At 60.0% G+C, this 23,075-nt stretch overlaps 2 protein-coding genes across 2 annotated transcripts in view; one reads left to right on the top strand and one right to left on the bottom strand.

The window, feature by feature from the left end:
- NAT10 (N-acetyltransferase 10) overlaps window positions 1-10,135 on the top strand; it is a 40,054-nt gene extending 29,919 nt beyond the window's left edge. The window contains exons 22-29 of the mRNA XM_062196320.1: window positions 2,221-2,317; window positions 2,395-2,505; window positions 3,479-3,651; window positions 4,099-4,218; window positions 4,561-4,659; window positions 5,780-5,853; window positions 6,704-6,787; window positions 9,322-10,135. Of these exons, the coding sequence (XP_062052304.1) occupies window positions 2,221-2,317; window positions 2,395-2,505; window positions 3,479-3,651; window positions 4,099-4,218; window positions 4,561-4,659; window positions 5,780-5,853; window positions 6,704-6,787; window positions 9,322-9,427 (864 nt within the window). The 3' untranslated portion in view covers window positions 9,428-10,135. The remainder of the gene's footprint in view (window positions 1-2,220; window positions 2,318-2,394; window positions 2,506-3,478; window positions 3,652-4,098; window positions 4,219-4,560; window positions 4,660-5,779; window positions 5,854-6,703; window positions 6,788-9,321) is intronic.
- Window positions 10,136-13,740: 3,605 nt separating this feature from the next.
- ABTB2 (ankyrin repeat and BTB domain containing 2) overlaps window positions 13,741-23,075 on the bottom strand; it is a 162,533-nt gene continuing 153,198 nt past the window's right edge. The window contains exons 10-17 of the mRNA XM_062196319.1: window positions 22,198-22,427; window positions 20,181-20,359; window positions 19,765-19,870; window positions 19,380-19,482; window positions 18,930-19,020; window positions 16,158-16,226; window positions 15,529-15,642; window positions 13,741-14,944 (exon numbers count right to left, since the gene is read on the bottom strand). Coding sequence (XP_062052303.1) covers window positions 14,747-14,944; window positions 15,529-15,642; window positions 16,158-16,226; window positions 18,930-19,020; window positions 19,380-19,482; window positions 19,765-19,870; window positions 20,181-20,359; window positions 22,198-22,427 — 1,090 coding nt within the window. The 3' untranslated portion in view covers window positions 13,741-14,746. The remainder of the gene's footprint in view (window positions 14,945-15,528; window positions 15,643-16,157; window positions 16,227-18,929; window positions 19,021-19,379; window positions 19,483-19,764; window positions 19,871-20,180; window positions 20,360-22,197; window positions 22,428-23,075) is intronic.

Below are 23,075 nucleotides of genomic sequence, written 5' to 3'. Positions count from 1 at the left end.
TCACCGTTCAGGGAGTGAGTCTGGTCAGGACCGAGAGTTGCCCACTGGATTGGCCGGCGCTGGTGATCTGAATGAACGCATCGGCGCAGTGAGGACCCGCTCTGCTTGGGGAGAACAGGAAGGGAGGGAATTGAACGGGAACAGGGATCGCTTCACATAGCAAAAGGGAGCAGAGAAATGAATGACGTGGGTGGGCGATTCTAGTGTTTGCTTGCTGCCATGTGTGATCCTATGGAGACTGTTCGAGATACTGTAGGTGAGGGAGGCCGAGTGCAGGGGTGCAGGCCTGGAGGGTGGGGGTGGGATGCAGGGCTCAGGAGGTGAGGGCCCACCCCTTCCTTCGCAGCCAGAGGGAGGGTGAAGAGTGTGGGCCAGGAGGGTGTCGGTCAGCCTCTGCTTTGGTGCTGGGAGGATGAAGACGGCTCCCTCTGACCTCTTCTGCTTTTCCAGCAAGGGGAGGAGTGTCCAGTGGCCGAGGGCAGGGTCAGGGGCCCATTAGAGGATTCAAAGTGGGCCTGGTTGAGATCATGAGTGTGTGGCTGCTTCCGTGCATGTGTGGCACGGCCTGTGGAAAGGTTGGGTCCTTGTCAGTGCATTGGCTCGGGGCTGGAGTTTAAGTCTAGCTGCCTGCTGCCGGGAGGGTGTGGAGATGTGAGCGCCCATGTGGACGATGGCACATCCCTGCGGACTGTCCTGTGTGCGTCTCATTTCTGATGTGGAATGCCCGCCAGTAAGTCCCCCACATACTTTCATACTGTGGTGCTTTGTTGTTCAGTAGTCGAGAATGAAGATGCCAGTGTGCTCATAATTACTGTTTTAGCATTTCGAGCAGTCTGTGTTTGCAAGCTGGCTACCAGCGTGGGAGCTCTGGGTTTTGGCTGTAGGGTGTCTGCTGTCTGGCACCAAACATGTTGATTGGGTCATATGGAGTTTAAGCTTTTTAAACTTATTTGGAAGGCAGAGAGATCAAAAACTTGCATTCTTTTTTTCTTTAATTCTATTTTTTTTAAAGATTTATCCATTTATTTGAGAGGCAGAGTTACAGAGGAAGATAGAGAGGTCTTGCATCTGCTGGTTCACTCCTCAAATGGCCACAATGGCTGGAGCTGGGCCAATCTAAAGCCAGGAGCCAGGAACTTCCTCCAGGTCCCCCATGTGGGTGCAGGGGGCCCAAGGACTTGGGCCATCTTCCACTGCTTTCCCAGGCCATCAGCAGAGAGCTGGATCGGAAGTGGAGCAGCCAGGACTCAAACTGGCGCCCATATGGGATGTTGGGGCCACAGGTGGAGGCTTAACCTACTACTGCCCAGCCTCGGCCCCCAAATCTTCCATTCTTGCATCCCCTGGTTCACTCCCCACATGGCCACAATGCCCAGGGCTGGGCCAGGCCAAAGCGGGATGTCTCACGTGGTTGCAGGTGCCCAGGTGCTAGGCACGTTAGCAGTGGAGCTGGATCAGAAGTAGAGCAGCTGGGGCTGGCACTGGCCCTCATGAGACGCTGGCAACACAGGCAGCAGCTTAACCTGCTGTGTCACAATGCTGGCCCCGAGTTTAAATTCCCATGACTTGAAAGGAGCAAGTGGCTTGCTTCTGTGGGTCAGCAGAAATGAGACCTAAAGGTCTGAGCAGTCTGCTCCATGCGCATGCGCCGTTCAGGAAGGTGCAGGTCGGCCATCTCTGAAGATGCTCTGTGTGAGCTGAGGCGGCGGGACGCCATGCTGGCGAGGGCTCTGCTGCAGGAGGGGGCCTGTGTGCGGGGCGAGAAGGGGAGCGCGAGGAGCACTACGCCTTCCTTCTCTGCACGCTTGCCCTTGACCAGTGCTGGTCATTCCAAAAAGAGAGTCTTGCGGGCAGGTATTGTGCGGCATGGATGAAGTCGCTGCTCGCGATGCCCACGTCCTGTGTTGGATTGCCGGTTTGAGTCCTGGCACCCCTACTTCCAGTCCAACTTCTTGCTAATGCATCGTGAGAGGCAGCAGACGATAGCCCAAGTGCTTGGGCTCCCACCCCCCATGTGGGAGACCAAGATGAAGTCCCTGGCTCCTGGCTTTGGCCTGGCCCAGCCCTGGCTGTTGTGGCCATTTGGGGAGTGACCCAGCAGAGGGAAGATCTGTCTTTCTCCTCCTCACCATCATGTCACTCTGTCTCTCAAGTAGATGAAGATAAATATTACTTAAAAAAGTGGGTTCTTGATGCCAATTGGGAGTGTGTGTTCCGCAGAATGACCTGACCGGAGAACACTCATGCATCATGCTGAAGACGCTGACCGATGCGGAGGAGGCCGAGCGGGGAGCCTGGCTTGCAGCCTTTTGGAAAGGTGAACGCAGAGCAGAGGGGGACGGCTGGCTGACGGGGGCCTCCAGACGCTCACTCTGCCCGTTGTGTGCCCCGCAGATTTCCGAAGGCGGTTCCTGGCCTTGCTCTCCTACCAGTTCAGCACCTTCTCCCCTCCCCTGGCCCTGAACATCATTCAGAACCGGCACGCGGGGAAGCCGGCCCAGCCAGGTGAGCTGGGCAGTGGCGGGGAGGGCTGCTGGTGGCTTGGTTGTGTGAAAGGAGGGAGGCAGGTGTGGCATCCTGGGGAGAGCCCTGGCCCAGGGCGTGAGGCCTGCGCCTTGTCGGTCACCCACTGAGCACCCCTGCCATCCTGTACCCCGTGACAGAACTTTGGGGTTGTGGCTTGACAGCAACATCGAGTTCATGCAGCTGGTCACCGTGGAACCTGGCTTGAGTCCTGTGACCTGGCAGCTCAGGCTGCCCGTGCACTGGGCGAGAGGGCAGTCCCATGGGCTCTGCCTTCTCTGGCCCGGTGTGTGAGTGCTTGTGTGTGTAAATAAGTCCTAGGAGGCTGGCGAACGGGAAAATTAACGAAGTGTGTGAGGGATCATCAGTAGTGGCTGTGTTTTTGTTGCCTGTTATCTTTATCCATGCAGATATGCATATATGCATGAGCGAGCTTCAGCAGGCTTGTGGAAACATGGAATTGGGAGTCGATTATTTTGGTGCAAAACTTTTGAACCCATGCCAATTTTTTTCTTTCGGTATGAATATTCCAGGAGCTTGTTGAAGTACCCTCACTCCCTATATGTGTGTATGTTTGTAGGGGTGTGTGTGTGTGTGTGTAGATACTTTCTTGCCAATTATATTTCGATGGAACAGTCTGTGTTCCTCACGCTGGGGCTGGCAGAGCATCCGCACTTCCTGGGAAGCTGGATCCTAAGAAGTGACAGAATGAGCAACAAATGTGTCCCTCTCGCCCGCAGACACGAGGAGCCTTTCTCCTCGGTCTAGCGGGTTGGCGTAGGAACTCTGAGCTGGGGTCACAGCCAGGTGCCCTCCAGTCCTGGAGCTGCCTCCGCTGGGTGTGCTGCCAGCTCAGGATTGGCTTGGGTTGGTGGCCAGGCGCCTGCAGATGGCCTCTGTTGTCGGGGGCCTCGGGCAGACGTCTCTGACCCACGTGGCTGTGTCTTGTGTGCAGCCCTTAGCCGGGAGGAGCTGGATACATTCTTCCTCCCCTACGACCTGAAGCGGCTGGAGATGTACTCGCGGAACATGGTCGACTATCACCTCATCATGGACATGATCCCGGCCATCTCCCGCCTGTATTTCCTGAACCAGCTGGGGGACCTGGCCCTGTCTGCTGCCCAGTCAGTAGGTTGCCTGCTGTTTGGGGGTGGGGGCAGGGGGAGGGGAAGCAAGGACAGTGGAGGTGTTCGTTTGCTGGGTGTTCGGTTGGGTGCTATGACATGGTAGCCATCTCCTCGTTGGACAAACCTGGGTTTCGACGCCGAGAAGCGCGCCCAGCCGTGCTGTGGGCGAGTGGGGGGCTGCAGTTTGAACCCGTCTCCCCCCGCCCCCCACGGTGCCTGAGCTGTTAGTGTAGTTGTGACGCAGGTGTCTGTCAGGGAGTACAGGTTGGTTTGGGGACTCCAGGAGGAAGGAGCATTGCTCGGTGTCTTCAGCAACCGGATGGAGGTGCAGATGGCAGGGTAGGCGCTGCCAGACTGTCTTTTGTACCAGGTAGCTCTGGTGCTCAGGGCCATCTTAGCGGGCAGGGGCCTACCCCGGGGCCGCCGCAGCAGCTTTCCCACCCTGCAGGCTCTTCTCCTGGGGATTGGCCTGCAGCATAAGTCGGTGGAGCAGCTGGAGAAGGAGATCGAGCTGCCCTCGGGCCAGCTCATGGGACTGTTCAACCGCATCATCCGCAAGGTCGTGAAGGTGAGCTCGGCGTCTTCGGCGACATGACGCACCTGCGCCCGGACGGGTGTCAGCAGTTCGCTGTATTTGCCACAGATCTTCACGCGGTGCCTATGCACGCGTACACGCATACACGCATGCACACACATGCAGGTGTACACACTAACACATCCACAGTACCTGCAAAGTTCTGTGCAGTGGGTGAGTGGCGCCACAGACAGGGATCCGATGTGTGCCCAGTCTGTGTTCAGCTCAGGAGAGCACTGCCTTGTCCTGGAAACGCCCAGCTCCTTCGGGCCCTGGCCACCCTGGTGACCGGGCCCTGCTGCTCCTTCATCTGCCTCTCGCCGTTGTCTTTCGTAGCTGTTCAATGACGTGCAGGAAAAGGCCATTGAGGAGCAGATGGTGGCCGTGAAGGATGTGGTCATGGAGCCCACGATGAAGACTCTTAGCGACGACCTGGTAGGTCTCTGCCGAAGGCCCCTGGGCCCCGGGGTTTCCTCAGCACCGCTGCTTATGGGGGCCGAGCGTCCTCTGTGTTCACCCAGCACGGTGCTGGTCTGTTGGTGCCAGTGAGTGCCCTGGTCCCCCCAAGGGTCAGTTCTCTGCACCTCCCTGCCCGTGCATGCCTTTTACTGAGTGTGAGTGCAAGAACCCAGTATGTGTCCTTTCTCTTAACTTTTTTTAAGTGCTTAATTTTTTAAAGGAAATTTTACTTATTTGAAAGGCAGTTAGAGTGAGAGAGGGAGAGACAGAGGTCTCCCATCTGCCCACTCCCCAAGTGGCCGCAAGGGCCGGAGATGAGCCAGACTGAAGCCAGGAGCCGAGAGCTTCTTCTGGGTCTCCCACGTGGGTGCAGGGGCCCAAGGACTTGGGCCATCCTCTGCTGCTTCTCGGGTGCATTAGCAGGGAGCTTGATCGGAAGTGGAGCAACTGGGACTCAAACGGGATCCAGAGCTGCAGGCAGCGGCTTAACCTGCTTTGCCACACGAGTCCGCAAGTGCATAAATGCAGGGTCTTCAGAAAGCTCGTGGAGAAAAGTTCATAGCTGCTTGAGAAGAGAAGCCACACATGGTTTTCAAAACTGTTTGCAGGCCGGCGCCGTGGCTTAACAGGCTAATCCTCCGCCTTGTAGTGCCGGCACACCAGGTTCTAGTCCCGGTTGGGGCGCCGGATTCTATCCCGGTTGCCCCTCTTCCAGGCCAGCTCTCTGCTATGGCCCGGGAAGGCAGTGGAGGATGGCCCAAGTGCTTGGGCCCTGCACCCCATGGGAGACCAGGAGAAGCACCTGGCTCCTGGCTTCGGATCAGCGAGATGCGCTGGCCGCAGCGGCCATTGGAGGGTGAACCAACGGCAAAAAGGAAGACCTTTCTCTCTGTCTTTCTCTCTCACTATCCACTCTGCCTGTCAAAAAAAAAAAACCTGTTTTGCACCAAAATAAGCGTAACTTGTGAAGTACCCTGGTGTCCTGGAGTACAGCAGGGTGCCTGGGTGGGCCGTGGGGTACACTGCAGAGAAAGGGTCTTGGCTCCTGCTCTGTTCTCTCCTCGCCTCTCACCTCCTCTCTGCTCCTCGACTGCAGGATGAAGCGGCGAAGGAGTTCCAGGAGAAGCACCAGAAGGAAGTGGGGAAGCTGAAGCACATGGACCTCTCCCAGTAAGGCGGAGCCGGCGCCTCGCGTAGCTTTTGGGCTCTCGGAAGCAGGGTGCTTGGTATCGGCATGCAGTGCCCCGGCAGCCTTTTTGTGGGGTCGTGGAGGATTTGGTTCCCCAGACCACCTCTTCCGCTTGGCCTTTGCAGATGTGGGTCTGGGGTCCCCAGGGCTCCCTGGGGAGCTGCCACCTCAGAGCACCCTTTGGGCAGAGGGAAGCTGGCGCATGTGCATCCATCTTAATGGTCATGTTCTACACGTGAAGTTTGGAGAATTCTGTCTAAAAGAAAAAGTTGTTCTAGAACCTTCTGAACTTGCACTGTGGCGGTGTTTTCCCCGCCCCATGGGTTGCTGCTTGTGGGTAGCTCTGGAGCTGTCCTGTGGTGCTCAGTGCCCGTTGTCCTGTCGCCAAGCCAGAAGTGATGGTGGCTTTGGACATGTGAGGTGGACATGGCCAGGAGTCCCGTCAGGGCATTGAGCTCCAGCTTCTGCCCTCAGCTCTGGGACATAAAAACCTTGACTCGCTGGGACTGCTAGACGCAGAGAGGCAAGGCAGGGCAGGGAGGGGGAGAGGCACAGGGCCAGAAGCCTGGAGGTGGGAGTGAGGAGGCTGGAGGGAGAGTGGCCCGGAGGTTTCTGGGGCGGGCAGTGACTGAGCGCAGGCGAGAAGCCGGGTGGGCTGCCCCCAGAACAGGCCTGGCATCCCCGCTCCCGCGATGCTTCTGTCCAGTGGAGCCAAGCCACGTGTGTCTCAGCACTGCCCTCCTGTCCAAGGGCTGACGCGGCTCGGCCTGGCTTTCGCGGCAGGGGTCCCCTCTGCTCTCGAGCCAGCTCCGACCGTGCCTTCCTTTCCAGGTACGTCATCCGCGGCGACGACGAGGAGTGGAACGAGGTTTTGAACAAAGCCGGCCAGAATGCCTCGATCGTGAGCCTCAAGAGGTGAGGGACCTTCTCCGGGACCCTGCTGCCCGAGGGAGGCTGGCCCAGAAGCCTTGGTTTGTTGTTTGCTCAAGAACGCCCTGGCTGCCGCCACCTTGGTCGTCCTCGGGAGGTCAGGTGGGGCATCTCTGAGGCTGGGGCTCTTCACTGCGTTTGCCTGCCCCTCTCTCCCACCCTGGGGCCCCGGGCCTGGCGGGGAGACAGACAGCGCAGGGGCTGCCAGGACGGGCACCTCACTGGCTCGCCTCGAAGGTGGGGCCATGCGCCTTCCCGGGGAGCGCAGAGCGGCTGAGGGTCAGGGCTGGGGTCGGGCCCAGGTCTGCCCCTGCGAGCCGGGGTTTTCACCGCTGCCCTGTCCTTCCTTCAAGCCAGTCGTTCTCAAAATTGTGAGTCTTTGTCTTAAAGTGACCTTGGAGGACTTGGGGTTATGTGGATCATGTCAGTCTGTATCACTCACACGGGAACTCTTCATAGTGTTTATTCATTCAGCGTTAGCAGTGGACTCCTGGAGTATTTTGGTGCTGTGAAAGTTCTCTTCCTAACAGTGTCGGGGAGAAAAGAGCTAGAGTGGCATCGCTTCACGCTTACGCTTTGGCAGATCTGTCTGGTGTAACAGAAAGCAGCTGGATTCTCCCATCTGCTTCCGCACGTATGCCATTGTTTAATCCCATCTCGTACTCCCCGGAAAACCAAACATCCTGAGAGGATGAAAGTGAAAAAGGCAAATAGCGTGTTAGTGTCACCAGACAGCTCTGGGCTTGCGGACCACTCAAGGGTCCTGGGGACCCCGGGAGTCCCTACACCACTCTCTGAAAACCTTCACTCCCAGCTTCCTATCGGCAGAGTAGTGCATTGTGGGTAGACACGGTTGCCGGGCTGCAGCCTTCATCAGCGTTTGCCTTGGGAATAGAGCAAGGCCTCCGGAGATAAAGGCTTGCGCAACTGGCTTGGGGCTTGGTGGGGACGGTGAGTTCTAGGCATCACCGTGGTTGCGGATGGGCCCCCCCTTGAGAGTTTGGAGATATTTGGGAAGAGGAAACCTTGTAACCCCAGGAACCTTAGATCCCAGAAACGCGAGATTCTTCTGCTGTCTCCGTAAGTCACTCTGGCATCATGGAGTGCTTCTGGCCTCACTTCCCAGATGTGCTGTGCTGTGGCACGTGAGCCCGCTCTGTTGTGTCCTGTGTCTGGTTTGGACAGTGTGGCAGACGCAGCACAGAGCCTTTGATGGCTTCAGGCCTCTGGCCCGGACCACGGTAGCTGTGACCATAACAGAACCTGGGAGAGCGCCCTAGTCATGGAGATTCTGCAGGGCAGGGCCCCTGCTGCCCTCCGTCTGATGTTAGTGCCGGCCAGGAGCCTGCAGAATGTGTGTGGTCGTTAATGGACTTGAGGGCTTGCGATACAATGGGACAGTCTGCATGTTTGGAGGTAAAAACTCTGATGTCTATCATAAGATTTATTTATTTATTTGAAAGAGTTACAGAGAGTGAGAAAGAAGTAGATTTTTTCATCTACTAGTTCACTCCCCAAAGGGCTGCAATGGCCAGGGCTGGGCCAGGCAGAAGCCAGGAGCCTCATGCGGGTCTCCTGCGTGGGTGCAGGTGCCCAAGGACCTCGTGCCAAGTATCTTCCAGTGCTTTCCCAGGTGCATCAGCAGGGGGCTGGATTGGAAGTGGAGCAGCTGGGACTTGAGCTCGCGTCCACATGGGATGCCACACAGTTCCATGATGGAAGGTGCTGTTTGCTGAGTGATTCCCATGCCAGTCTGTCAGTGAGGAATCGATGGCCAGCTGTAGGGCGTGGCCTGAGTCAATTACTGTTGCTTTGGATCTCTTCCAGTGGTTCAGGGAAAATACAGTGATGGTGGCACATCAGAAAGCAGCGAGGGCTTTTCCTTGGAGTCTCTTGCTGTGTACTGGGCATTGTCCTCACGGGCTCTGGGATGCTGTGTATCGGGCATTGTCCTCACGGGTCCTGGGATGCTGTGTACTGGGCGTTGTCCTCACGGGCTCTAGGATGCTGTGTATTGGGCGTTGTCCTCACGGGCTCTGGGATGCTGTGTATTGGGTGTTGTCCTCACGGGCTCTGGGATGCTGTGTATCGGGCATTGTCCTCACGGGCTCTAGGATGCTGTGTATTGGGCATTGTCCTCACGGGCTCTGGGATGCTGTGTATTAGGCATTGTCCTCACGGGTCCTGGGATGCTGTGTATCGGGCATTGTCCTCACAGGTCCTGGGATGCTGTGTCTGCTTTCCAGGCAGCCCCTGGGGTGGGAGGGAAGCCTGAGTTCTTCCTTGAGGTCCTGGGAGGGGCACACGCCGCACGGAAGGTTCAGGTGTTCAGATGCCAGCTCGTTCCCAGCAGGCCATGCGTGGGTGGAGCCCCGGCCTGCAGCGCCACGCCTGCCACCTGGTGGGTTTGCAGAGAACACTTACCTCTGTACAGCCAGGGCTGGGTGGCGGGGACTTCGGCAGACAAGCAGAGCCGGCTGCGCGTCTGTCATTCATGCTTCTGACTTTCTCCCCTCCAGCGACAAGAAAAGGAAGATAGAAGGCAAACAAGAAGCAAAACAGAACAAGAAGTTGAAGAAAAGCAGAGACACGAGGAACAAAAAAGACACAAAGCGGAAGAAGTAGTAAAGGGAGACCTGGGCAGCAGTGGTCAACCTCGGGAACTCCTGAGCCTTCTATGGGTGGCCCGGGCGGCCTGGACTGTTGTTTTTGTTTTGTTTTTTTTAAAAAAAGAATAAAACTAAACAAAAACGCAGACCTGGAGGCCAGCCATGAATTCAGTCTCCAGGCCCGACTGTGTCAGGCCATGGGGCCAGCCTGGCTGCCGGCAGTCACTCCCAGGCTGGTCTGCTCAGAACTTGGCGGCTGGGCAAACCCTGGGTGCTGCCGGGGCCTCGCTCCTCCTCCTGGTCCGGGGCTCTCCTTTCCCGTAAGTTCATCATTTGTTTTGGGCCAGCTTTTCAGGCTCCTGGGGACAGCATGCTGGCTCCTGTCCCTTCTCAGGCCCTTGAGGACATGACTGTCTGGTGACCTCACGGGAGGCGGCCGAGGGAGCCCTGGCTTCGATCACGGACTTGTCCAAACAGCCCGTGGCCTGCGGCGGCACTGTTGGAGCACCAGGGTAGCTGATGCCCCGTGCTCTCCTCCCTCGGCTCCTACTGGCTGCTGCCTGCAGTGTGCCCGCAGAAGCCCGAGCCCGTAATTTCGGGAGCATAGGACCCTGCATCCCCAAGACCCGTGTCATCCATTCGTGGAAACGTCGGGAAAGGCTTCTTTGCTGGCAGGGGTGAGGAGAGGCAAAGAACTATTTTTAATAAATAGCATACTGAAAGACCTGCCTGCGGGTGTGTACGACTTCCTGGATGTGCCCCTGGCTCACTGCCGTTTGTCCGGAAGGTGTGGGCGTCCCCGCCAAGGGTGGGCAGTGTGGCTGGGGCGGCCCCAGCTCCGGAGACTGGCACAGGTGGCAGGCACTCGGTGGTGCTGTGGTCGCCTTGAGGGGCAGGGTGAGGACTGGGGCCCAGCTGGCTGTACCTCCTTCCCGCCAGGTCGTTCAGGCCCTTCCAGTCGCTGGGGACGCAGGTTCTGTGATGGCTTCCTACCTACTTGGCTTTGTAGGATTCCCAGGCTATAGGTCCAAACGGGAACTTTTGTCAGCCCTCAAAGCTAATTAGGTTTGTAGCGTGTGATGAACGGGCAAAGGAGGAAGCTCTGGGCCGCGTGTTAAACACTCTACACCCGCGCGCCTCTCCGAGGGAGGGGCAGGTTCTGTGCCACCCCCACAGCTGCCGCGCCTCCTCCCGGACTGGCAGGACCTGGGCGTGGGGGCCTCTCATTCCCTGGGTCTGTGACTTCTGCCTGCCAGACCCTGTTAGCTCTGGGGGGTTTGCTGAGGAGGACGTGAGCTGTTCTCTCAGATGAGCACCTGAGCTTGCGTTGCAAAGAGGATTTTCTTAGAGCATGACTGGGGTTGGGGGAGGAAGAGCCCTAATCTTGAGTGGTCAGAGCTAGATGATGTCTTTGAGAGGCACAGGGTGCTCCCATCTGCTGGCTCACCGCTGAGATGGGCCCAATCCAGGTCTGCCCCGTGGGTGGCAGCAACTCCCTGGGACCATCACTGCTGCTTCCCAGGGTCTGTGTTCACAGGCAGCTGGAGTCTGGAGCCAGAGCCGGATGGAAGCCAGGCACTCCGCCTCCAGGCTAAAGGCCCACCCCGCCGATGGTGTCCTAAGTTACCTGAGCACATGGTCCTGCAGGTCCTGCAGGTGAGGACGCCTGCGTTCAGAGCCTCGCTCCAGAGCCTGTGCAGCCGCCTCCGGCTCTGCCCTGACCCTCCCCGTGACCTTGAGCACTGCTATGGTTTGCATGTCTCCACTGCCGTGTTGAACTTGAATCCCCATTATGAGGTTAGATGGGCCCAGGTAGGACAGAGAGAGCTGATTAGCCTGCCCACGAGGCAGAGCCCTAGAACCTAATCTGTTCACAGGGTAGCGGGGTGGCTGGAGACTGGCCCAGCTCCCAAAGCTGTCCAGTCGAGGAGCCCTTGCCACGCGGTGCCTGTGCCACCTCGGAGCTCTCCAGAGGCCCCACCAGCCCAAAGGCCCTCCCCAGCTGGGGCTCGGCGTGGGCCTCCCGGCTTCCAGGACTGTGAGAAACACGTTTCTTTATAAACGACCCGGGCGCAGCAAAGGGAAATGGACCGAGAGCAGCGTGGTCGTCGCTCTGCCTGTCCTCCGGGTCCGTATGTGAGTAGGGATGGTGGCACCACCTCCTGGGGCCATGAAGAGGAGAGGGTGGAGTCGAACGGGAAGAGCTGGGAGGAGTGCCCGGCATGCAGTAAGGGCCACTCGATCGCCCTGGGTTCTGGGCACTCTCCTCGCGTCCAATTCAAGCTGCTTGGCTCCATGCCAGCTGACGACCGCAGGACCGGCTGTGATCTCAAACTATCCTGAGCCAGCAAGAGTCCCACGTGCACAGCTGAGAGCGTGCGCTTTGCAGTCAGATCTGCCCGGTCCGTGCAGTGATGCCCCTGAGGTGGCCTTGTCCTCTGCACACAAAAAGCCCAGTGAATGTCCACTCGGGTGTGCAGTTCTGGCCCTGTTATTGCAAAGCCTGGGTCCTCAACGGGGAGAGGGCTCTGTGCTTTATGTCCTGATCTTGGGTTCTCCTTCAAGGCTGAAAAGGCACGGCTCCCCCAGCCCTCACCATCTGGCCCCCAGACAGGGGGACATCTGTGGGGCTCGGCTGTGTCAGGAGCTGTCACTTGTGGGATGAATTCAGATGGGCCAGGACAGGAAGGGGCTGCAGGGGCGGGCACAAAGACGCCTCCTAAATGGCCTCCCCCAGCCCCAAGCCGGGAGGGGGCTCCTGTGCTTCCGCTGCTCATCTGGCCCCCGCAGTCCCCGAGGACGGCCGAGTGACCAGGAGGCAGGACACAAAGCGGGCCGCTGGGGTGGGGGAGGGGCGGAAGTGACCGTCACCTTGGAACAAGGCAGGCTCATTATCTGAGGCTATTACTGCTGCACAGGCAGCCTGCAGGCCTGGAGGTGGGGGGAGGGGGGGCCGGGAGGCCCGAGGGCCCGATTTCAGCAGACAATTGGTTAAACACCAGAGGGAGTCTGCACGGGGCACTTGAAAGGCTGCCTCAAAGGGAGAGGCCCGCGGCTTCCTCCTGGGCTTTGGCGGGTGCTGCTGCCGCCGCCGCCTAGTAGCCGTGACCCTTGGCATCTGGCATAGGGAAGAGGCGGGGCGCCGGGAAGGATCACCCACATCTCCGGGCGCCAGCTGCCAGTCATCCTGTGTGGGGCGGGCGGAGGGGAGGGAACCTCGTCCCTAACTGATGCTTCCAGCCCTGCAGACCCAGGAGCTCCTGCAGGAAGTCGCCTCTCCTCCCTGACCCTGCAGTCTGGCTCCTGAGAGCCTGAAGCTGGCAGCCACCGAGAAAGGGCCCCCCGCCTCCTGGATTAGTGACCCTGCATTGGGGGGGTGCAGTTGCCTGGGTGAGTAACACCCCATTCCCCTTAGATTCCTGGTTCCTTGGAAGAACGTGTGATTTTTGTGCTCCACACAGGCCCAGAGGGGCCCCTGCCCCTCCCCCACGGAGAGCCCTGGCTGGATCTTAGCTGGATCTTGCTTTTCAGGTTGCAGCCAGAGCCTGTGTTGGGTACTTTCCTCCTGGGGGTGGGGAAACGCAGGGGGAGGTTAGACACTGACCTGGAGGGACAGACCTTCCCTGCCTTGTTGGGCCTCCTTTCTGTGGCCTCCGGGAGGCGCTGTGGGTCCACATGCTACCCAGGCTGGACCTCAAGCTACCGGGCCCAGCCCTGCACCCGCAGAGCCCAGAAGTGGGCCCTTCCCAGCACTGACTTGATGAGGGCTTTGCGTGGGCTTCCTGGCTGTCCCTGAGCGGCAGGCTCCCAGGGGGCCTTAGGAATTCTTCCTCCTTATTCAGGCAGGAGCCAAACCTGTATTCCTGCCTGGCCTTTGCGCCTCAAACTACAAGCAGGGCCCAGAAGCCCTTGGACCTGAGTCACTGGCTCACTGTCCTCCCTTGATGACCTCTTCTGGGGTCCCCATAAGGTGGCATTGCCAGCTCGAGTTCATGGGCTGGGCCTGGGTGGAGGTGGCTCTGGCCCCACTTTGGGACTTTGCAAATACTTGGGAAGCCAGCCCCAACAGCAGCTCCCCCGTCACTGCTGCGGAGGGGAAAGGCCTGCCGCTGTCCCCTCGTGTCACCTGGCGTTCAGGCTCAGGTTCCAGGGGAGAGGTGGGGTGCCATGAGTAACCCCGAGCCAGCCCTGGGTTCTCTTGGTCTTCCTGAGCCCTCCCCGCCTCTGAACTCTGAGCAATCCTCTCCCAGGTGCATTGAGGCCAAGGTCATTGTTAATGAATGTTTATTGTTAATAAAACCATAGTACATTTACAGTAAGTGACATTAATGTACAGTTACAGTATCATACAATATTACAGCAATAAAATAACCCCTATTCCTCTGTACATCCAGCTCAAACAGCTCATCAAAAATATTTTCCAGGATCGTAAGCCCCAGGGGCTTTCCCAGGTGAGCACAGTGCCACCTCCTGAAACGCCCCAGGGGCTTCTGGGGAATAAATAGTTTCTAAGGTGCAGCCAGACAGCTGAAGGCCACACCCAGAGCAGGCTGTCCTGGGTGCCCTCACAGTGCCTGTGCCATAAATAGGACAGGTGGGGCCTGGCGCCAGGGCTCCCTGGGCAGAGCCAAGGCAAGCGGGGAGGGGCCTGGCAGAAGAGGGTCTCCTCCCGCTCCCTCCTTTTTACCTGTTGTTTATCCCCAACAGGAGCCATGGTTCCCTGTGGAGAGTGCGTGTCCCACTGTCTGGTCCTTTAAAGGGACCTCTCACCTAAGAGACCTGACCGGGGGGCTGCATCCGGGCTCTGCTTCCTGAGCCTGCAGAGGCAGCCCACACCCAGGCCTGAGGTTTCAGAATCAAACTCTTACCTTGCCCCCCAACCCCTGAAAAAAAAAAAAAAAACAGCAGCAACAACACAAACTGAGGCCCCCAGGCTCTCACATCGTCCCCCTTGCTCTCACATCGTCCCCCTTGCCCCAGCCCGAAGGGAGAGGCTTCTGCCGACCCACACAAGTGGAGCAGTCAGAGGAGCTGGCCCTGGAGCCCCGCCCAGCCTGTCGGAGGCACAGTCTTGCAGCCTTGCAGGCTGGACGCAGAGAAAAACGAGTACCGGCTTTTGAACGACGTGGCCTGGGGCCCGGGCAGAGGATACTGGGATGCTCACACTGCAAGACCTCGCTCCAGCTGGGATGGGCGAGAGCTTGGAGCACACTTGGCCCAGGACCTGCTGCTGGCCGCCAGAGGAGAGAGGGCACACAGGGTGGGTGTGTGGGGGCCGGCTCTTGGTCACACCAGACATACACGGTCTGCTCGGGGCACGCCCGCCTTCGCCCGCTCACACCCGCGAGGTGATGTAGACTGAGTGCACGCGCTCGGCCAGCGTGCTCTGCAGATCCTGCAGCGGGTCCAGGCCCTGCACCTTGCTGCTGCGGCCGTAGATGAGCTGCCGGAAGGAGTCCTGCTCCAGCAAGGCCTTCATGTGCTTCAGGAAGAAGCCCTCACAGAACAGGGCCAGCTCCGGGGCGTTGTGGATCTGCGGGGCGGGGGCAGGGAGGGGTGAGACCTGGCTGCAGCCTCCCCCTGGTCCTGGGGGAGGCGCTCACCGGCTGGGCAGCTGCAGGCTGCCTGGCTGTTATCAGGACGCCTGCCTTGGATGGGGACCCATCTGGGGTCATCCCAGCAGTGCCACCAGCAGTGTCACTCAGGTCTGATGGTGGGCCCCTGGGGGGCCTAGCTATGCCCCCTGGCTGGGAAGCTCCCCTCCCAAGGGCAGGGACCAGGACTGGCCACCACTGGACACTGGGCCCCACTCAGCACGTGGCACCAGCACGGTAGCTGTGTTAGTTCATCCAACAGCGAGTGCCCACCCCAGGCCAGGCACTGGCGCTGGGTTCTGAGGTCATGGGCTCTGCAGGGACGCACAGTCTGAGACAAACAAGGTGACCGCAGCCCGCACGTAAGGCTGTGGAGGAGATAAGGGCTGGTGCTGCTCAACTCCTAAGCAGCCATGGGCGCTGGGGCCCTGAGACCCCTGGCTAGAGAAGGAGTTGCAAATCCTCTCTCCCCCGCCCCAGCTCGGGGTGGGGTGTGGGGCGTGTGGGGGGAGGCGGCCCTCACCTTGGCGTATTTGTAGGTGTGCACGGCGCTCTCCACGCTGAGTGTCTGGGAGCACAGGATCTCGCAGTGCCGCTGCAGGGCGTCTAGCTGGAACAGGCTGGCGGCGGACAGCAGCTGCAGGGAGCAAGGCGGGCCTTGGTGCTCGCGGTCGGGGCCGGGAGCTTGCCCAGTGTATGCCCTGCTTCTCCCAGCCCCCTCCTCGCTGGCCTTGTGGGAGGGACCAGAGGATGGCCGTGGCTGGTTGCTCTGTCTGGGCCACCCGCGGTCACAGGATGGGTGATAGGTGCTGGGTGTGACTTCTGATCTGGGGAGGTCGTGGGGCTGCAAGTGACGTGCTTTGCCTCCATGAGCGTCTGAGCGAGGTGGCCGTGGCCAGTAGCGAGTGGCCAGGTGAGGCGGAGGGCCAACCACTGGGACACCCCCTTCTAGCCAGCCTGCGGCTGTGGCCCAGGCTCAGCAGTGTGCGATTCCCCAGTCTCTCAGAACTTCCCCGGCTGTCGGTGGAGAGAGCGGACCGTGCAGCGGGGGGCATGCTGGCCTCAGAGGCCACCTGCTCCGCCCTCCTAACTGCATCGCGGGGAGAGGCACGGGGTGCGGGGAGACCAGGCAGCTGGGCTCCCAGCCCTCACCTCCAGGATGTCGGCGGTGGGGATCTCCATGGATTCTGTTCCCCCGTAGTACAGATACTGCATCATCATCTAAGGTGGGGAGAGACCCCGGGTGAGTGCCACAGGCCCGCGCCGCCCCTTCTGTGTCCCCCGCCCTCTCCCCGGCTCAGGCTGCATTTTCCCAGGCACTACCTGTAGAAGCCGCTCCCTGCCCTGCCTGGGAGACAAGCCCCCTTCCGTGGAGTGGCTTCCCTTCTAGCCCCATGAAAACCCCAGGAGCTTAGGAGGTAGGATGCTGTTCGCAGCGGGGGAAACTGAGGCCCGGGGAGGGAAGCTGGGCTAGCTCAAGGCACGTAGCCCTCCCCTCTTTCGGTGCAGGGCTCCTCCATCATCCCAGGCACCCTGCTGCTCCAAGCTCCTCTTATCTGAATTCTATATGTGGAGCCGGAGGAGCAACTGGCCAACTGGTCACCCTCAGAAGCCCACCTCCGGGCAGCCTCATCTGCCCTAGGGCTCTGATGTGGCGATGACAGCCAGGTCCTGGTGCCCTCCAGGTTTGCTCCCTGGCCGGCGAAGCCCCCACCCATGCTCCTGCCCAGGCTGTCATGACATCCAAGAAGGTAGTAGTAGGAGGGGCTCTGACCGTGCTGCGGTCTGCTGTGGGAAAAACAATTGTGTGTGGTTGGCAGAGGCAGCAGGCCCGCATGGAGCTGGCGAGGGGAGGTAAACAAGCTGTGTCGGGACCGGCCTGCGGGCTGAGCGAGGCGGCACCACAGGGTCTGGGAAGAAGCCCAGTGGCGCAGGCGAGCAGGACCAGAGGAGCCGCTGGCTTTGTCCAGGTGCCCAAGCCGCCGGCCAAGGCCTGCCCTGGGCCTGCAGCCAGCCTGGCGATCTTACAGCCGCCCCTAAGGGTCTGTCTCCTTCCAGGGACACGTGCCTCCTCAGGCAGGCCATGTCTTGTTCCTCTGCCTGCCTGCTCTCCTCGCACCAGGCCCTGGGTGGGAGCTGGGGACAGGAGCAGCAGAGGGCAAGCTGGGCAAAGATATGTCCCCTGGATGCTTCCGCCCAGGGCTGGGGCGGGAGGGGAAGGCGGGTCTTCCTCTGATTTTGGCCTTAGGGCAGGGGTCCCAGCAGCAGCAGCAGCAGCAGCAGTGCCTGCTCCTCTCCTCCCCCCGGCTGAATTTGGGGAGCTGGTTTGGCCCAGCCACCGGGTGGTCACATGAGTGCCGAGTGTTCAGACCAGCAGCTGGAGCCTTGCTGAGGGGCCTGGCAGGCAGAGGTGAATTGAGTTTGCACAACCTGGCCGCCTGTGGCATGGCCTGGGTGCCTGCCTCCCTGCACGGCCAGGCTGGGGCTGGATGAGCCACGAGGAGACAGGCCTGGGGTCCAAAGCCATGTGGGAACGGTGGCAGGGTTGGGGCCTTCTAGGCCGTACTCCGTGGGCCTGGGTTTGGTTGACAGTGACCCTGGTGAGTCTCTGGATCTGTGCCATTTGATAGGATAGCCACTGGCCACGTGGCTTCGGGGCAGCTGGTCTGCATTAAGATGCATCGTGTCAGGCACACATTGGGTTTTAAAAGCGTAGCACGAAGCAAACGAACGTGAGGGGTCTCGGCAGTCTTTACGTGGACCGCACCTTGGAATGATCCTCTGGCTAGACCGAGTTGTATATTGGAATGGATTTGACAGGTCGGTGTTGGGTAGGTGACAGCCGGGAAGTTTGCCACCAGCACCCGAGGCTTGCAGAGGGCAGTGTGTGGCACTGACTTGGACATCTGTCTTCTCTGGGAGCCACAGCCAGCAATGCCCGCCCCACCTCCCTCTCGGTGTCACAAGGGCTGCTGGGAAACTGTCAGGCTGCACGGATGGCTTTGGGTCAACCCCTCCTAAAGCAGGGGGCTCAGAAAGCAGAAGCTGGGGGGCCCTGAGATGGCAGAGCTCTGTCCCCAGAGAGCCCAGGAAACCCACAGTGGGAGGCCAGGGTTCTGGGCCACAACTCGCTGAGAACTAGTGGGGAAGTGTCCCTGGTGGGGGAGGGCACGTGAGCCGGGATGTGAGGCCTGCTTCCCCGGGAGAGGTCACCAGCAGCTGCTGAGCCTATCAACGCCCAAATGCCTTCCCCTCACCTGGACGCAGGCAGGGGTCAGCCCTGGTCCCCACCCCCACTCATGGGGCCCCTCACCAGCTCCTGACTGGTTCCCTGGTTGTAGCCACGTCCCTCCAGTCCCTCCCTCACCCTCCACACTGAGCTTTCTAAAGGCAGACATGACTGTCCTGTCCTCAGTTTGAATCCAGGCCCCTACCCAGCTTCTCCGAGCCTCTGACCCCGCTGAGCAACAGGGAAGCCTAGTACACCTGCAGAAGCCCCAGGTGTGAGCCTTTACAAGCGGACGGGCTCCTCGTGACCTTTTCGACCTGGCCAGCGGGCTGGGGTTGGATGCTTGGGAGAAGGGGCTTGGCCTGCACCAGGCATACCCACACCGTGGTGTGAACACCCAGATTCAGAGGGGGGAGCGCGATGGGGCACAGCAAGCTCTCGGAGGTGCTCACAGACCCCATGTGCAGTGTGTCTGTCCTTAGGTGTCTGTCTGCAGGTTGCCAGGATTCTGAGTCCAGCAGTTGGAGCTCAGGACCCAGGAGAGGCCCTGAAGTGACAACTCCTCACAGTGGCACAGCCGCCTCTGCCCAGGGAAAGACCCGGACACACTGAGCTAGCCCTTGACTCGGCCAAACCCCGAGGGCCCTGAGGGGAGAGCGGACGACAGGACCAACCCCCGGCTGCGACCCACAGACCTGAAAGATGTGGTACTTCATGTCACTGATCTCGATGGTTTTGCTGCTGTCCCCATCATGTTCCGACTTATTGGTCATCAGCGTCTTGAACCTGCAGCAAATGGGACCAAGTAAGGCAGGGCTTGAACTTGACTTTCACGCCGACACCGTGCAGAGGCAGCGCCATCCATCAATGGATGCGGCATTTTACTGCCATGTCCCAAAATAATTCTCCACTGGTGACGTTCCCCATCCTTCTGGGCTGAGCCCCGTTCTGTCCCCACTGCCCTCCTGCGTGCAGGGACCCGATGCCTGTGGCCAGGGCACATTTACATTTTCTGATAATCCAAAGGGGTAACTTGGCCAGAGCGAACACCACCTCGGAGCTCCCCTCGGAGAAGTCTGGCCCTGGGGTCTCTGTCGCCGTCTGTCCTCCATCATGTCTGTCACCTGGTGCCCCAGGATGCCTACCTGTTGGAAGCTGTCACCAGCAGAACTTTGTGTGCGTAGAACAGCTTTCCTTCCACCAGGAACGTCACGTCTGACATCTCCTTGTTGTTCAAAAAGTGAGGGTCTGTGAAAAACGGGGAATGGTGGAGAATGGCCGAGGACTCGGGAAACCTCCATGGGATTCCTAGGTGCACCCAGAGGTGTGCACCTAGGAATGGAGTGCACACCTCCATTCCTAGGTGGATGGAGATGGAGGCAGACACACACACACACACATACACACACACAGATGAGGAACACAGAGCCTGATGCCAGGCTGTGGCCCTTGGAGTTGAGGAAGGAGGGCCCAGCGATAAAGAGACGGAGAGGGGGTGGCAGGGAGGCGGAGCACGGGGCAGCCTCTCACCTAGCCTGGCCGGCAGAGTCTTTCGGATCTCAGGGATGCTGGGGATGGGGCTGCTGCCGTAGCAGTGGGTGAAGATGGCGGCCAGCTGCTGGATGACCGAGTCGTTCTGCAAGGTGAACGGGGAGGGGGGTGTGAGGGGTGGTAGCTCACCTGCAGGTGCCTCTATAGCATTCCCTGTCTGCGGTTCCTGTGGATCTGGCTTGGCGAGAGAGGCCTGCACCTATATCAGTGATTCCCCCAAATGGTCCTTCCGGCCAGGCTCCAGCCTCGACACATCCATGGCTTCTGCCCTGTGCCGCAGGGCAGTGGGAGTCTGGGTGCTGGAGGTGTGCCCGTGTCTTTCTGTGCATCCCCCGGTCTAGGCTGGGGGCCATGGGCTCTCCGAGCGCGGGCTGGAGCCGCTCGGCCTGGCTCACCTTGCTGGTCTTGAGGATGTCGAACATGAGCCGCAGGCCCTCGGTCACCAGCTCCTCGTTGTACTCCTCCTCCTTGATGGAGCTGAAATCCCGCAGCAGGCTCTGCACCACCGAGTACCGCGACTGCGCGAACGAGGTCCGCAGGGACTCGATCCAGATGTGCAGCTTCCAGGGGACGCCTGGGGAGAGCAGCGGTCACTGGCTGGCCACAGGGCACCCCCACCGCCACCCCTGCCCTGGTGGTGCAAGCCCACGGGACGGAAGCTGCAGGCCACTCTTCGCAGGCCTGGGGCAGCTCAGAGGGGCTGCAGGTGCTCCTCGGGTGAGGAGCAGAACGGGGAACCCGGGCCAGCCTGTGGTTGTCAAGTGCGCCAGCGCCTGCGGAGGCTCTGGGGTATCTGCTGGGGAGGTGCCAGCAGTTCTGGAGGGGTGGTCAGGGGGCCGTAGAGACGCACGACAGTCCCCACACCAAGAGGACTTCAAAAGGTCCATGGAAAAAATGGAATTAAAAAGATGATTTGGCTGTAAGCCATTTTTGAAACTCATATGTGGTTTTTTTCTTTTTTTTTTTTTTGACAGGCAGAGTGGACAGTGAGAGAGAGAGACAGAGAGAAAGGTCTTCCTTTTGCCGTTGGTTCACCCTCTAATGGCCGCCGCGGTAGCGCGCTGCGGCCGGCGCACCGCGCTGTTCCGATGGCAGGAGCCAGGTGCTTCTCCTGGTCTCCCATGGGGTGCAGGACCCAAGCACTTGGGCCATCCTCCACTGCACTCCCTGGCCACAGCAGAGAGCTGGCCTGGAAGAGGGGCAACCGGGACAGGATCGGTGCCCCAACCGGGACTAGAACCCGGTGTGCCGGCGCCGCAAGGCGGAGAATTAGCCTGTTGAGCCACGGCGCCGGCCGGTTTTTTTCATAATACACATTGCCCATGGGCTTGGTGAGGGCCCCTCGTAATGGCCTAGTCCTACCCCAGGGGGCTCTTCCCAGCACCCAGATGGCCCTTCCGGGGGCAAAGTCACTTAGCAGCTGCCCGGAGCGTGTCAGCAGGGCCAGGAAGTCATTGCACTGCTGTGGGACCTTCATGACAAAAACTCCTACTGTCTCATCCCTGCCCTCACTGTGGATTAAGAAAGAACCCAAGGCATTCCCCAGGGACGGTGTTGACTGTAGATGCGAGTGATACCCATTTTACAGCTCAGAACACCGAGGCTGGGCCGGCACTGTGGTGTAGTGGATAAAGCCACTGCTTGCAGCTCCAGCATCCTATGTAGGCGCTGGTTCAAGACCCGGCTGCTCTACTTCCGATCCAGCTCTCTGCTATGGCCTGGGATAGCAGTGGACGATGGCCCAAGTCCTTGGGCCCCTGCACCCACATGGGAGGCCTGGAGGAAGCTCCTGGCTTGGGATTGGCTCAGCTCCGGCCGTTGTGGCCATCTGGGGAGTGAACCATTGGATGGAAGACCTCGCTCGCTCGCTCTCTGCCTCTCCTCTGTGTAACTGACTTTCAAGTAAAATAAATCTTAAAACAAAACACTGAGGCCAACTGCTGCTCTCCTGGCCCGGCCCGGGCACATGTGTGCTGCAGCCTTGCGATGAGAATGACATTGCCGGGCCTTGTGTGTTAGGTGACCTCATCCCACTCTCAAGATCAGGACTGAACCTGGAGAGGAGGGGAGGTTACACAGTGTGCCTGACGCAGGACCTGACCCACGTCTGTGTGACTCGCCTCCCTGGAGGACACAGAAGGCCCACAGCCCGCCATCCAGATGTGCTGATTCAGGAGACAACGCTGCAGGGTGCTGCAGGGGCTCATGGGAAGGAGGAAAGGCCTGAGGGCAGAGGGCTGGGCTGTGACCTTGCGATGCTCCCTGCTGAGGGCTGCCTGAGGCCCAGGGCATCTCCTCCATCAGGAGTACGCCAGCCACCACCCTGTGTTCATCCGCTCCCTGGCCCTCCCGGGCCTGTGCGTGTCTGCGCATGCGCCCTGTGTGCCTGCGTGCACGCCCGCGCAGCCTCACCCAGCGCCCGCAGCTCCATGGTGATGTCCACGTAGCCGTGCTCGGCGCTGTAGTACATGGCCTCCTGCAGGGCCTTCGTGCGCGTCCGGCTCAGCCGCACAGGCCCCTCGCTGCCGCTGCCCTGGCTCGAGGTGTCGCTCTCCTCCACGCCCTCGGCCAGGATCTCCTCCAGGGACAGCACGTCCGCCTTGGCCTGCTGGGGCTGCGTCAGGAGCTTCCGCAGGACGTTCCTGTGGAGCGAGGGACGAGGGAGGCTGAGGCCCGAGGCCCGAGGCCCGAGGGTGGGTGGTGCTACAGCCAGCGCTGCACAGCCCAGACGGGCTGCTGTGGGGCATCTGAGACGCAATGTCTTCCCCTCCCAGGCAGGGCGCCAGCAACCCCCGTCCCTAGACGGCTGGGCTACCCAGGGCAGGGTACAGGGGAGCCACCCTGGTGGCTTTGGGGCCAAGCAGCTCCTGCCTTCCTACTGCGCAAAGGCAGAGTGAGGGCTCAGCATCACCCCCTCCCTCCAAGGATGACCCCTGAGGCTCCTCCTCTTCTGCTGATTTGCCAGCCCAGGGGACTTGCGGGGCCCTTGTGTCCCAGGGAAAGGGAGAGGCAGATGAACAATTGGGAGGTTTCCAGGCAGTGTGGAGCCACGTGGAGCAGAGGCCCTGTGGGGCGGACGCAGGGCCAGGGCAGAGATGGTGGGGAGAGGTGCAGGTGCAGCAGGGAAGAGAATGTATCCGAGGAAGGGGCTCCAGGGAGAGCACAGGATGGGCTTTGGGAACCGGAAGTAGTGGTCCCTCGGCCTGCTCCTCTGGTGCCCTGTAGTAACCTCTCCTATCTCCCCTGCCCACAGCCCTAGTGGTACCAGACAGTCCCAATGGGCGCTGGGA

Source organism: Lepus europaeus, chromosome 7 (assembly GCF_033115175.1).
Source record: "Lepus europaeus isolate LE1 chromosome 7, mLepTim1.pri, whole genome shotgun sequence".
NCBI lineage: Eukaryota > Metazoa > Chordata > Mammalia > Lagomorpha > Leporidae > Lepus > Lepus europaeus.
Note: the sequence above shows the minus strand (reverse complement) of the source record. Positions and strands in the feature narration are given on the sequence as shown.